General features: G+C 41.2%; 3 protein-coding genes across 4 annotated transcripts; all 3 read right to left on the bottom strand.

Annotated features, from left to right (window-relative positions):
* Positions 1-146: 146 nt before the first annotated feature.
* On the bottom strand, positions 147-3754 carry pink (WD40 repeat domain-containing protein pink). Its single transcript, XM_031990910.2, has 6 exons — positions 3603-3754; positions 3124-3234; positions 2815-3048; positions 727-2723; positions 525-642; positions 147-443 (listed from the first exon to the last, which is right to left on the bottom strand). The coding sequence occupies exons 1-6, from the start codon at positions 3687-3689 to the stop codon at positions 189-191; spliced, it is 2802 nt and encodes a 933-aa protein (XP_031846770.2). The 5' UTR covers positions 3690-3754; the 3' UTR covers positions 147-188.
* A 755-nt stretch (positions 3755-4509) lies between these two features.
* LOC116433230 (uncharacterized) lies at positions 4510-6787 on the bottom strand. Of its 2 annotated transcripts, none has more exons than XM_031991115.2 (2): positions 5737-6786; positions 4510-4853 (listed from the first exon to the last, which is right to left on the bottom strand). In XM_031991115.2, the coding sequence occupies exons 1-2, from the start codon at positions 6457-6459 to the stop codon at positions 4656-4658; spliced, it is 921 nt and encodes a 306-aa protein (XP_031846975.2). In that variant the 5' UTR covers positions 6460-6786; the 3' UTR covers positions 4510-4655. The 2 variants fall into 2 exon arrangements, 1 of the variants encoding a protein (XP_031846975.2); XR_004236262.2 differs by having other exon boundaries at positions 4728-4853; positions 5609-6787.
* Positions 6788-7224: 437 nt separating this feature from the next.
* On the bottom strand, positions 7225-12228 carry LOC116433149 (uncharacterized). The gene is made up of 3 exons (XM_031990935.2): positions 12079-12228; positions 11430-11625; positions 7225-10719 (listed from the first exon to the last, which is right to left on the bottom strand). Exons 1-3 carry the CDS (start codon positions 12130-12132, stop codon positions 8879-8881), a joined length of 2091 nt encoding a protein of 696 aa, XP_031846795.2. The 5' UTR covers positions 12133-12228; the 3' UTR covers positions 7225-8878.
* Between the last annotated feature and the right edge of the window lie 165 nt (positions 12229-12393).

Below are 12393 nucleotides of genomic sequence, written 5' to 3'. Positions count from 1 at the left end.
ATTGTTTAAATTCTTTATGAAATCACGTATAAAAAAGTTTTTGTATCTTCATGACTAGATGAGCAACGTTTAATTTCTCTTTGTTTAAAAACTGTTACCAACTATATGCCTATATGCTTATATATGTCTTTTTATGAGATTTTTTATTTGTTAGATATTTATATATATATATATATTTATATACACACTTAAGAATGAAGATTACACGTTGTAAGTTTCTTCTCGATCATACAGTTCACATGATAAGCATGACCGCAACTAAATATCGCGATTCCATTATTACCTAATAAAACCGGTGTCTGAAGAGACAAAGTGCAGCAGGGACACGTAGAAAACTTATTTTGATAATGCATTCCCCAATGATGAGCCCCGCTACCGAAAATGTTTTTGGCGACCGTTTTACCTAAATCTTTTTCAAGTACCTCCACCAATTCATCTTGAACCTGTAAAAGATAATGCATACATTTTTTTTCTTTATAACATCCACATACAGCATTTATATTTTTGTACTTAAAAGCAAATACCTTTGCAGAACACATTGTATTATACTCAGACGAATCAAGGCTGCTCTTGGTAAAGTTAATGATACGTTTCATACCATGCTGGTACAAGATCTTTGTAAATATGAGTGATTGGAATACACTGCAATAATTTATAGTAATTATGTTTTGTAATTCACAAGGTGAACAGATTGATTAAGTTGACAGAAGAGTTATATCGTAATACCTTTTGTCAATAGAAACGTTTGGTATAGCTTTCTCTAACTTAAATAATAGTGCCATGGCGAAATCAGGTCCCTGCCTTTTCATAATCTCGTGTATCACAGCAGTCCATTCTATTAATTCTAACGTTTCATTGTTTCCGTGTTTTATATATTTTCCACAGAATAAACACTGTCCCTCCTGCGTTTGCTTTCCATATGTTGCTAAAAGGTTCCAGTGTTTGCTATTCAACAATGGTAAAATAATGGACAGTACAACGTTGTCCCTAATCTGAAGGCACTGACGCAGCAAATCATTCATCAGTACACCATTCTGCTCCACGTACATTGGCAAATACTCTCGCCACATATAAGGTACTCTATTACATAAATTTACACATTGCTCTTTATTTTCATTCATAAACTTTTTAAGAAGGGATCTACCGACCCCCAGGAACTTTGGTTCTATTACTTCATTTATTGAATACGCGCTACCACAGGTACACCTTCTATAATTCTGAGCGTTTATGTTAATAAAAGCTTTCATTATTTGCTTTGTAATATGTATATTATCCGTCGATTGAAGTAAGTGCATAGAAATGTTTTCTAACAAAGTGTTGAAGTAATACAATTCTGCGCTCCTCAATATTTCGTACAGGAAGCTTTTCACGTCGGTTAGACTTTCGTAGAAGTCTTTGATGACATTCATCCTCCAGTCTACGTCTGATATTATATTCTCCAATTCTCCCTCGGTCATAGATTGCCTAATATTACCAACTAACGTATATATAGCTTCTAAGTCTCCCTGTATTGTTTGCATTGCACTTGTGCTCGGATTCACTTCTTCCTTCGCCTCCGGCGCTTCGTCATTCTCTATTTCATGCGCGGTATTGCAATTGGCATCTTCAGTTCTTTTAATTTCATTAGCGCGTTCCGCTGACTGTTGAGCTAACGTTTCATTTTCTTCTCTTGATTCAATGTTACCGGAAGCCTCATAGTTTTGCGAGGAGCAGTTAGACATAGACTTGTGCCTAAAAGTTTCCTCTTCGTTCAAAATGGAATTACCAGAGTTGACAACGACAATACCTGAGTCCAATTTTTTTGGGATCGCCTTACGATTCGATTCTAGAAGATTTGTTAAAGGATGTAACAGCGTTGACAACTCGTCGTCGTTAAGTATCTGTAATTTGTTCTCCATACTGCATACTTTATTGATTTCCAGGCCACTTACTAACTTCTTCAGTTGTACTTTGTGCAGAAGACATATTTCTAAACATTCGTAATACCTTTTCTTATTGTACAGTCTTAATATTAAGGAGTCCAAGAAAGACAGAGTCAAACAATGAAATTCCCCGGCAGATGTCATTAAATATATCCTATTCTCCACAGTCTCTGCCATACTTATGTTCGGGAATTCGTTGTTCCATAGTACCACGGTGGCAGACACGGGATCAAGTATATATAGGCCTCTAGAAGTATAGGAAAACAAATACTTCTTAGCAATAACGAATAAATGTGAGAAATTGATGGACTGCGGTGTCCAGGTTTGATCCGGTTGCTTCTGATGCAGAGATTTCTTGAGATTTGATTTGCATATCGTTATAGGTGGAACAGCTAGTGCTTCCTTGAACTGATGAGTTTTCATCACCACTCCATTTGCGGACACTTCCCAAAGTCTAGAGCCTGGTCGAGCACAAAAGATTTGAGGAATATTTTCTACTTGTTCATTGCTGTTTCCCTCGGGAATGAAATTAAAAGAACGTTTTTTATTGACTAGTTTCTCCTCCTTTTGAACAGTTGTAGCGTTACTGTTCTCTGTAAGATATGTTTTATAAAAGCAAGCACCAAATTCCCCATTGCGCGCTTTGTTTCCTACTTGTTTGTAATGTTCTTGTACCGTGTTACATATATAACAACGCGTTATGGTTGACACTAATAATAATGGTGAAGAGAAACTGAGCTGCACAATGGCTGAATCTAAATCCATTAAAGTGTAAGCTGGTGTTTGGAACATACCATTCACCTGAAATATTCAATTTTAATATCATTACTATCGACTTCTATGCCTTGACTACCAGTCATCAATGATTTTAAAAGTAACAGGAAAAACTTACCGTAAAAATGGACAGCACCATAATTGAAATTTTACCATTCCAATCTCCAACATACACTTCAGAGCTACTATCGTTCCAACAAAGACAGTTAACTTGTTCATCTATGTGTTCAGCTGACACAGCTATCAGTTTCGGTACAGGCTTTAAAGCTACTAAACAAACAACTCCACGCATTGTTGCTAGTGCAATCGTTTTTTCATCAGGTGATATCAGAACCCGAGAGACTGCCCCTTCCTGTTATCACAGAAGTAATAGATCGTTATTCACATTACAAACTACTTGTACGTTCGATTTAATAAACAAACATACTGATAACGGTATTAATTGCAAAAGAGAACATGGCTTCCTTGAAAACAAGTAGATACTGCCACTGGTTGAGCCTAATACAATATAATTGGGAGACGCATTGAAGCATGTGTACTGTAAAGCAATAAACAGATAATTGGTCATTACATTATCAACAGTTTATAAGTTTCTTTTATAAAAGATATTCGCGAGTATCAGTGTTAATTTTCCAACACATTTTTCGCGTTATCATGATACTTATGTTTATCAATGAAATACAACAACCACTGCACTAAATAATTTCTTTCAGTTTCGAATATAACACAAGACGACTGCATAACAACGTCAGTGTCACTGAACTCTGCACTTGGTAGGTGTACACACGATAACAATGGAACAAGAAAAAATCAATCAAAGTAAAGACGTCACTGATACCGTGACTGTCACACAGCATAATTCCTCTATTTATCATATAAGAATAGTCTCAGAATTTGATAAAATACCTTGATCCGTTGGGTAGAATTGATGGGCTTGTAAAGAAGCGAATTTATTTCCTCGTACTCTGATAAGACGTACGGAAATTCCTGCATAGCTTATTGGGATCTTTCGCTTAGTAATACAACACTGTACTACACACGAGCGGAGGTTAACTGTGATAAATTTTGATCAGTTTTGACATATATTTACTCAGCACTGTATTACATGCACAGCCTGTCCGTTGGATCATCGAAAGTTCTCACGTAGAGGGACGTCATTACGAGAATACCTGGTCCGGCCAGTGGTTCTCAACTTTGGCGCCCACTGAACTCTATTATTGATATCACAAGGTACCTCGCAATGCTTATTGTTATAAATAGTCTACTGGTATTTATATAAATTTATATTTCCGCCCATTTTGTAGAGTAAATCCATAAACACTTGCAGTCCATCCGTGAATATTTAATATTAGAACTATTGAGTACTTAAACTGTCTTTTTAAAATTCCTTTATAGAAGCTATAAGCATGAGTTTATTAATATTCCAATTAGTTTATACTTCAGTTTAGATATTATTAAATCAGCTTTGTTAATGATTTCCTAAAGAAGTATATGTACCTTTGCAGTGATTCTAAAAGAAGACATTAGGAATAAGTCTTTTCAAGATTCCTTTATAAAAGCTACAAGTGTAAGTTTATTAAAATTTCAATTAGTCTATATTTCAATTCAGATATTACTAAATCAGCTTTCTCAGTGATTTCCTAAAGAAGTATATGTATCTTTACAGTAATTCTAAAAGAAGGAATTAGGAATCGATTACTCCGACCTACCTAGTAGTTCTACTGTCAAACGTTCCAAATACAAATATCTATCTATTAATTCCCAAAAAGTACAGAAAACTTATTCTACTGACAGTGCCATTAGGATTGAAATGAAATCAAAGTCTCAATTAGCTTCTCATTAACTTCTTGTTTCAGTCAATCGTCTTGATACATATAAATAATACATAGTCTAATAATAACAATTCTTCTATACTGTCCCTTGGTTACTTATAATTATCCCTAACGAGCAATTCTCTTCTTATTCTTTTCTAGGTCCCCTAGTTGGGAAAAACATGTCGCTATGCCTTCTAATTCCTGTCGGCATCCTAAGCTCCTCCACAATACTTTCCATAGCAGGGACTTCCCAGTTTTCCTTATTCCTCGTCAAGACCTCTAAAAGTTGTTCATTCCTCCTCCCACCGTAAACAGGGTGTATCGTCGCCTTCGGTTTTTCACTCTGCAAATTGATTTAAACAAAAGTTTAAACAACAGTCACATTGGAAATCAACCAGTTAACCACGTTCGACGAGCATACACGTCATAAAGCTCAAAATGCCACTAATTCCTGCAATGAATTATTTATTCTCCCAGATAAGCGTGCAACTCGTTTTGGTTTCGCTCTAGTTTCCCGTTAGAACATATCCTAGGTGCATTTGCCCTGCGTTTAACGAGTATGTAATTCATCGTTCGTTCGTTAGTAGATGCTAATAAATAAGCCCAGAAAACGAAAATCGAGGAAATTAATTAACACTAGGTTCACGGAACGCGTCAATTTGACGCATATCAAATGTTGCAAATATTATTTAGTAAATGCTTATGTCGATTTTTATTGATACAATAATTCAAATGTGCATTTTAATCGTCTAATCTTCAAACCTTTCAGTTCGAAAATGGAAATTAATGAATATGAAGTTTTCTAAGACCAATAAAATAAACTTTATAATAAATGTCCGTAAACCTAATGTTAAGCTTCTGAAATGATTGTACAAAATATTTAGCAGCTGTAGAAAGGACTTTCTAAGAACTCGATGTACAATTCACCTTCATTTCGAATTATCTTCGATTTTTTATATTTCAAAGAATCCACAATTAATCCTCTGCGGACGAGGATTCTTTGAAATATAAAAAGCCTTCGAAACGAAGCTAAATTGTACATCGATTGCTCATTTAACAGTTGATCTGTTCGAGTAATTAAATCATTTGTCAGCTTACTCTTCCAAACACGAACATTCCATCTCGCTTATGCTTATGGCATCGCCGAGACGTCAGTATCCACCCTCAAAACTCTAAAATCCACAAAAATCGGAAAACACCAGACTCAACCGGTTTTCAAACTTCACCTGCAAAGTTTTCTGGCAACCGTCGACAGCGCTCAACGAAGAGGTCCTAGACAGCAGTTTCCTGTCCTTCTTCTTCGCGGAGATCTTGTCCGCTAAATGATCGCAGGAAACGAAAGGATGACGCGTCTCCTTCGCGCTCGACCTCCTCCATTTGATCATGGACCCCAAGAAGTCCTTGATGGACCGTTTCCGGTCGAGCCTCTTCTTCGAGTCCTTCCTCCGTTCAAAACTCTCATCCTCCAGTATTCCTTCCGAAGTACTTAAATCACGTGAATCAACGAGATCCACACTTCCTCTCTCGAATCGTCGCACATCATTACAGCGATCAGGCGATCCATTTCCTCTGTTACTAGAAACTATCGGTTTTTCAGGAACCAGATCGTCGAAGTCAGAATTCTGCGTTCCGAGCGAATGGTCGAAGTTCGGATCCGAGTAATCGTTCCTCCTGTAGTACCGGGCGAAGAACTCGTCGTCCGCTTTGCACTCCTCGTTCTTCCTCTCCAAGGAGCCGATCAGCCTCCTGATGAGATTCCGCGACTTCTTCCGCTCCTGGACAACGTTCTCCGCGAAGTACTTCCTCTCCTGTCGCAGATCCTTGAAGGTGTAGGTCCTGAAGCGGTTCCTCGCGGAGAGATCCTCCCGCGACTCGTCTTCGCGGCTCGCCGCCTCGTTGAGGATGTTCGACGTTGACTTGAAACGACGGTCGCAGAGTTCGGGCGCCATTTCCGTTGAGTTTTTGAGTTCTCTGGGTTGAAAGCGATGTTGTCGAGGAATGTAACAATTTTTGCTTAGCACGATCGCGTTCGATTTTTCATTCTCTCTTGCTTCCGCGGTCGTTCGGATTCCGGCGGTACGCTTTTACTGCGACGTTTCTGATCGTGTTGCGATTCGCCGTTTACTACTAATGATAAATATCACAGAGGTCGACTGGCGGTGTGTGTTGAGAGGGAACGGATTGACACGTCGCCGGACGACTTCGGAGCAAAATACACAAAGCGAAACAAAATGGCACGTTGCTTCGAACGTTCCCACTGGCGGTATGTTAATTTGTAATATGGAAATAGAGCAACGTTGATTAGTAGATTGTTTGATAAACTGTTTATTCACGTCTACGCGATTAGCAACTGAAGGAAACTGAGGATTTAATAATAGAACCGAGATCGAATTCATTTCTAGATTTGTCTCGATTATTAGATAATCAATTCAGATTTTTTTTAGTTTCTTCGTTCTTTAGATTAGATCTTTAGATTCTTAGTTTCTACAAATTTGGGAAAGGTAATTTGAGTGCTCCGTAGTTTGAGAAACTTTCAAATGGAATTTAACGAACGTTGTTCAGTTTGTTCGAATGCAAACTACGTATTCCTGTTATCAATTATATCTTGTTTTTCTCTTGGGAATTCTCTTGTTTTCAATAGATTGTTAGTAAAAGTTAGATCGATCGCAGTTCAGGAAATCATAGGACAAGGGTTGACGATTCAACTCGTAACGTTTATCGAAAATACTGATTTATTCGTTCAAGTAATTACATAAGATTAGGTATGAATTCTCTCTCCTCGTGCTGAATTACAATTACATATCACAAATGGCACGATTCTTCGGCATATGTAACGATCATCTCCGCAGATTGCACACTGATTCGAAACTTCGAGTGAACTGAACGTTGAGGCATACCTAAGTGAACGACTAGCGCAAAACTTTGTCTCGTTTTGCGTCACATTATCTACTGCTAGGCAAATAAGTCAATGGTAAAATCCAGATTTCGGAATTGCTCGCCACGGAATTGAATTGGAAAATTCGACGATGTTCTTACTGCGCTCTCTCCGTGGCTGGAATCTGGCGCGAAAGGATCTACGTATTTTCGTGGAAATACGGGGTATTATGTACACGATTACATTTAACGATAAAACCGACAATCTCCGAGACGGAAGTGTTGCGCCAACTGGAAAGGGAAATTGTCTGCATCGAATACTGTCTCCTCTATTCGAACGAAAAGTGAAAGCTTCTTCGGACGAGACAATTTGCGAGGATCAATGAGTATCGGAATGTACGTGATCTCCTTGTATATATATATATTTTTTTTTATTTCTGTCGCAAATGTTTCAACAGTGTGGTATAATCGATAAAACTTACGCTAACCTGCCAACCGAATAATCTAGTAGCTTAGATTAACACGAATTTCTACTATCCTACGAATACTGCAATGGTTTCTCGCTGCCTATTCAAGAGCACTTGAACGCTTGGCATAACAAATTGCACCTACGAAATCTCTTAATGCTACCGAAACAAGGAAGTCGTTTAAGCTCAAATACTGCGACGCCTATCAGTCGTTTCAAGATCTTCAAGCTTTAATACGTTACTACGTTAAAACTAGGTTTACGGGCAGCTATTGTATACTTTAATCTATTATCTCCGCAAATAATTGACGATCTAAATATTCTAAACTGTAGATTTCGAAGTAGACAACTATCAATCAATCTTAGAACATTTATGAAATGTTTATCAAACCCGTGTCCAAATTTACGTAAACCTAGTGTCAAACTAGCGCAATATTGATGAGGATTCATCCTCAAGCACTCAAGACCTCCATAAGTTGCCAAATCCTTATCAAACCTACCTAGAACCTCCATCAGCACTGAATCCGTGGCGTCAAGATGGATCTGCGCCTCAAGGACAATTTCAAGGACTGATCCTGAAGCACTCAAGGACAATCTCAAGGATTGATTCTCAAGCACTCAAGACATCAACAAGGATTGATCTTCAGGCACTCAAGACATCAACAAGGATTGATTCTCAAGCACTCAAGACATCAACAAGGATTGATCTTCAGGCACTCAAGACATCAACAAGGATTGATCTTCAGGCACTCAAGACATCAACAAGGATTGATCCTCAAGCACTCAAGACATCAACAAGGATTGATCCTCAAGCACTGAAGACATCAACAAGGATTGATCCTCAAGCACTCAAGACATCAACAAGGATTGATCCTCAAGCACTCAAGACATCAACAAGGATTGATCCTCAAGCACTCAAGACAATCTCAAGAATTGATCCTCAAGCACTCCAGACAATCCAAGGACCGATCCCCAAGCACTCAAGACCTCCACAAGTTGCCAGATCTCCAAATCCACCTAACCCTCCATCAGCATTGAATCCGGAACGTAGCGCCCAGGATGGACCTGCGCCTCAGTGACCTCCTCACCTTGACAATAGTAGTCTCAGAGCCAGACTCGGTCTGCGTGTCCTCCGACAGAGTGTTCTCCGTCATGGAGCAGCCAACGACCGACCTGTCCGACTTGTCAGAATACCCAGAATCAACCACCGTGGTCTCGTCGATCCTGAAGAGCTTCTTGGCCAAGCCATTGGTCTTCTTGAACGTGGCGCCCCAGTGCACCCGCGAGTTGTCGATCTCGTTGTCGCTCCTGATGGGACTGACGGAAGGCGACTGTCCGTTACCGGACAGCTTCGACATCATGCTGATCAGGGAGCTGGTCCTGGGCAGCTTGCACCTGGACACTGGTATCCAGTACACGGAGTCCTCGTCCTGCCTGGACCTCTCCGACACCTTGCTGCTCGCGAGGGTGTCGTAATCGAAGGTCCTGTTGCTGTCGTCGCTGCCCCTCGGCGAGCGCTGCTCCGTGTCGCTGCTGTCGGTGTCCTTCGGCGAGACCGACGTGGTGCACGACTTCGCCTCCGACTCGCTGCAGCTGGTCACCTCCTCCTCGTTCCTGCGGCTCTTCTTGCCCTTCTCCAGCGTGCTCACCACGGTCTTCACGAAATTCTGGTTGACCCTGGCGACCTCGCTGCGCCGCGGCAGCGAGGACTTGCTCACCTTCTCGGCCAGAGTCTCGATGATGCTCCTCACCACGTTCCTCTCGCGAGCGGGCTGCTTGCTCCTCACCACGTTCTCCAATTCGATAGACTTCCTCCTGGAATTCAGGAACCTGGTACAAGGCGACTCCGCGTTGCCCTTCTCTCGACCCAGAGGACTCGCCTGGTTCAGTGGATTCTTATTAACGCTCTGCGAACCCAACATGCTGTTCATATTAACCCTCTGATCATCGCGAGCTCGTCTAAACTCCGAGTTCCTCTCGCAAGCGTTAGGCGCCTCCACCCTCTTGACGATCTCGCGGACGAAGGACGACCTGGCCGGCGTGTCCGTCTCGAACATGATCGGGTCGATGGACCGGATGTTCCTCTCCAAGAAGGTGTTCTGGAAGCTCCTCGCTTTCGCCTCTTTCAAGCTGGTGGACGGCTCCTCTCGCCAGCTGCTCTCGAAGACGGAGGCCTTCTCGCTCATGCTCTGCGACAGCTTCTTCGGCTTGCCGGCGCTCCCGAACGACCGGTCGCTGGCGCTCGAGCGCAGCGTGTCCTCGAAGATCGACAGCTTCTCCAGGATCCGCTGCGACGGCACCTTCTTCGCCTTCGGCGTCTCCTCGATGATCGTCGACGCGAACAGGTTCACCGGCAGGAACTTCGGCGTGGACGCCGCGCGCACCTTGAAGTTGCCCTTCGCGTTCGGCGTTTTCAGCACGCTGTTCGCGTCTGTTGTCCAGGAGCTGTCGTTCTTGATCCTCCGCGGTGGCTTCTGCGGAGTCGAGTGGCAGTCGCAGCTCTTGCACTCCGGTTGCTCGTTGTCCATGGTGTTGGTTGGTTGTCTTTCTTGCTTCTTTACCTTGAACGTGCTGTACTTGCACGGGGAATCGTCGGTGTCCTCGAGGTCGCGCGACAGGTTGATCGGCGGTCGTCGCGGCACTAAGACGATGTTTATGTTCTGGATCTTCCGAGATGGGGATACTTTTGGGAACGTCTTGCTGATGTTCCTTTTCGATTTCACTTCCGGCAGCCGCGTGTCCTCCAGTTTGCTCTCCTTCGGCGGAGACTTCTGCTTCTCCGGGGATTTCTGCTGGCGGGAGACCTTGTACGTGCCTTTGTTTGGAGTGTCCTTTGCCGCTTGCTGCTCTCTTGGCATGGTGTCTGTAACTGGGTAACAGGCTTGTTAGGGATTGCGAAGATTTTGGGAATTATTGAAATTGTCGCGTGGTAAAGGGGTGTGTGGTGTAGGAAATTGATCTAGTATAGTAAGATGTCGGAGGTGTAAGAAATTGATCTAGTATCGATAGTTGACTATTTTCTAGGAAATATTAACCAGTTAACTGTGGAATTTAGTTCGAAAAATCTCTCGTCGTGCGCACAATAAAATCAAACAATAAATATACTCGTTGAACGCAGAACAAATGCATCTACAACATATTCTAACGAGAAACTAAGGCAAAATGAAGGAGAATCAAACATTTAGCTGAAAAGATTAATAATTTATCGTTGAAAAACATTTGCGTTTTAACACGTTAAGCGCCACGTCACTGGTGATTGATGCCGAATGACAAAATAATCGTAATATACAAGATAATCGATGTGAAATGAGAATGTTTAATAACGTAACTAAGTTGATAATAGTCAAATAATTGTTCCTGCTATTCTTTGCTACAAACGAAAAACTCTACGAGAAAACGTTTAGGACTTCCGTGGCACTTAACGCGTTAGATAATGATCTTTCGATAAAGACACGATAGACGTGCAGTAGCTATCAACTCAATTCCGAAACACTTACTTGAATTGAATTCTTTTTAGTTTAAGAGTACTTTAGAGTAATCTTAATAGAATAAAATGTGAAATAAGGAGTCGATATGTACCTGATATTGTAGATGTCGTCAAGTTCAACGTGGAATTCTTCCAGTCGGCATTCTTCCAAAACGGCTCACGAGATCCGATTGGAATGTTGTTCAAGATTTTCGGCGGGCTTGAACGTTTGTTCAAGTACCAGTCCGGTATCGAGAGCTTCTCCAGTGATCTTCGTACCTTCATCTCTGCTTCGGTAAGTTGTCTCTCCTGTAAAACACCATAAAAATTAATATTTCACGACGAGATCATCCAATCTACCTAATTTCCGCAGGTGCACGCGATCCGAGGAAACTATACGCCAATTAGAAGATTCCATTGAAGCCGATGATACATATATATAGATACTGCCTAACAGTGTCATTAGATTTGTTTCGGTAAACCTCGCGAGAATGTTTTTATATTTTCCTGTTTTGGTCACTTGTACAGCTTTAACTCAGAGAAATCGCCTGACGAGCTATAAAATATTTCTAACGTACATAATGAAAGAATTAATGAATCGAAATTGAACGGATTGATATTCTAAATTTTCTTATTCCAGATTTCTGAATTCTAAGGAGTTCTATCAACGAGAATTGTGAACTTCGAAGGAAAGAGAAATATGATTGATCTGTAGAAATTGGAACTGCGTTTGCAGTCTTTGAAAGTATTTGAAACACTTACGTATTGGTCGTAGAACAGCATGTTGTTTTTAATCCACATCGTTGACACAGTCATTTTGGTGAAATTTGAATCAGAAAAACCCGGAGGGGAGAAACGGGACGAAGGATAGAATTCTATCGCGACTGGGAACTCTATTTTTTAAACTATGAACGGTCCGATGTCGAACGCGTGTTTACCAACGAGGTCGTCCGAGTGTCTCCGTCATGTTGCCGTTTCAAGAGTAACCGAACTGTAACTGTTGCTGACATGGGAAATGAATAGAACGACAAACGTTTCGCGATTGAGCGGCGCAAAGTGAACCGTCAACCCTGCTGG

The sequence above is a fragment of the Nomia melanderi genome, chromosome 10, assembly GCF_051020985.1.
Source record: "Nomia melanderi isolate GNS246 chromosome 10, iyNomMela1, whole genome shotgun sequence".
NCBI classification, from domain to species: Eukaryota; Metazoa; Arthropoda; class Insecta; order Hymenoptera; family Halictidae; genus Nomia; species Nomia melanderi.
The sequence above is the reverse complement of the archived record's forward strand: the minus strand, read 5'-3'. Positions and strand labels throughout refer to the sequence as shown.

Coding starts and splice junctions, on each gene's coding strand:
- LOC116433230 (XM_031991115.2), bottom strand. CDS start 6,459: ATGGCGCCCGAACTCTGCGACCGTCGTTTCAAGTCAACGTCGAACATC. Junction 4,854..5,736: donor GTTGCCAGAAAACTTTGCAG/GTGAAGTTTGAA, acceptor ATCAATTTGCAG/AGTGAAAAACCGAAGGCGAC.
- LOC116433149 (XM_031990935.2), bottom strand. CDS start 12,132: ATGACTGTGTCAACGATGTGGATTAAAAACAACATGCTGTTCTACGAC. Junction 11,626..12,078: donor TGCTGTTCTACGACCAATAC/GTAAGTGTTTCA, acceptor GGTGTTTTACAG/GAGAGACAACTTACCGAAGC. Junction 10,720..11,429: donor GACGACATCTACAATATCAG/GTACATATCGAC, acceptor CCTGTTACCCAG/TTACAGACACCATGCCAAGA.
- pink (XM_031990910.2), bottom strand. CDS start 3,689: ATGCAGGAATTTCCGTACGTCTTATCAGAGTACGAGGAAATAAATTCG. Junction 3,235..3,602: donor ATTCTACCCAACGGATCAAG/GTATTTTATCAA, acceptor ATTGCTTTACAG/TACACATGCTTCAATGCGTC. Junction 444..524: donor ATACAATGTGTTCTGCAAAG/GTATTTGCTTTT, acceptor TATCTTTTACAG/GTTCAAGATGAATTGGTGGA.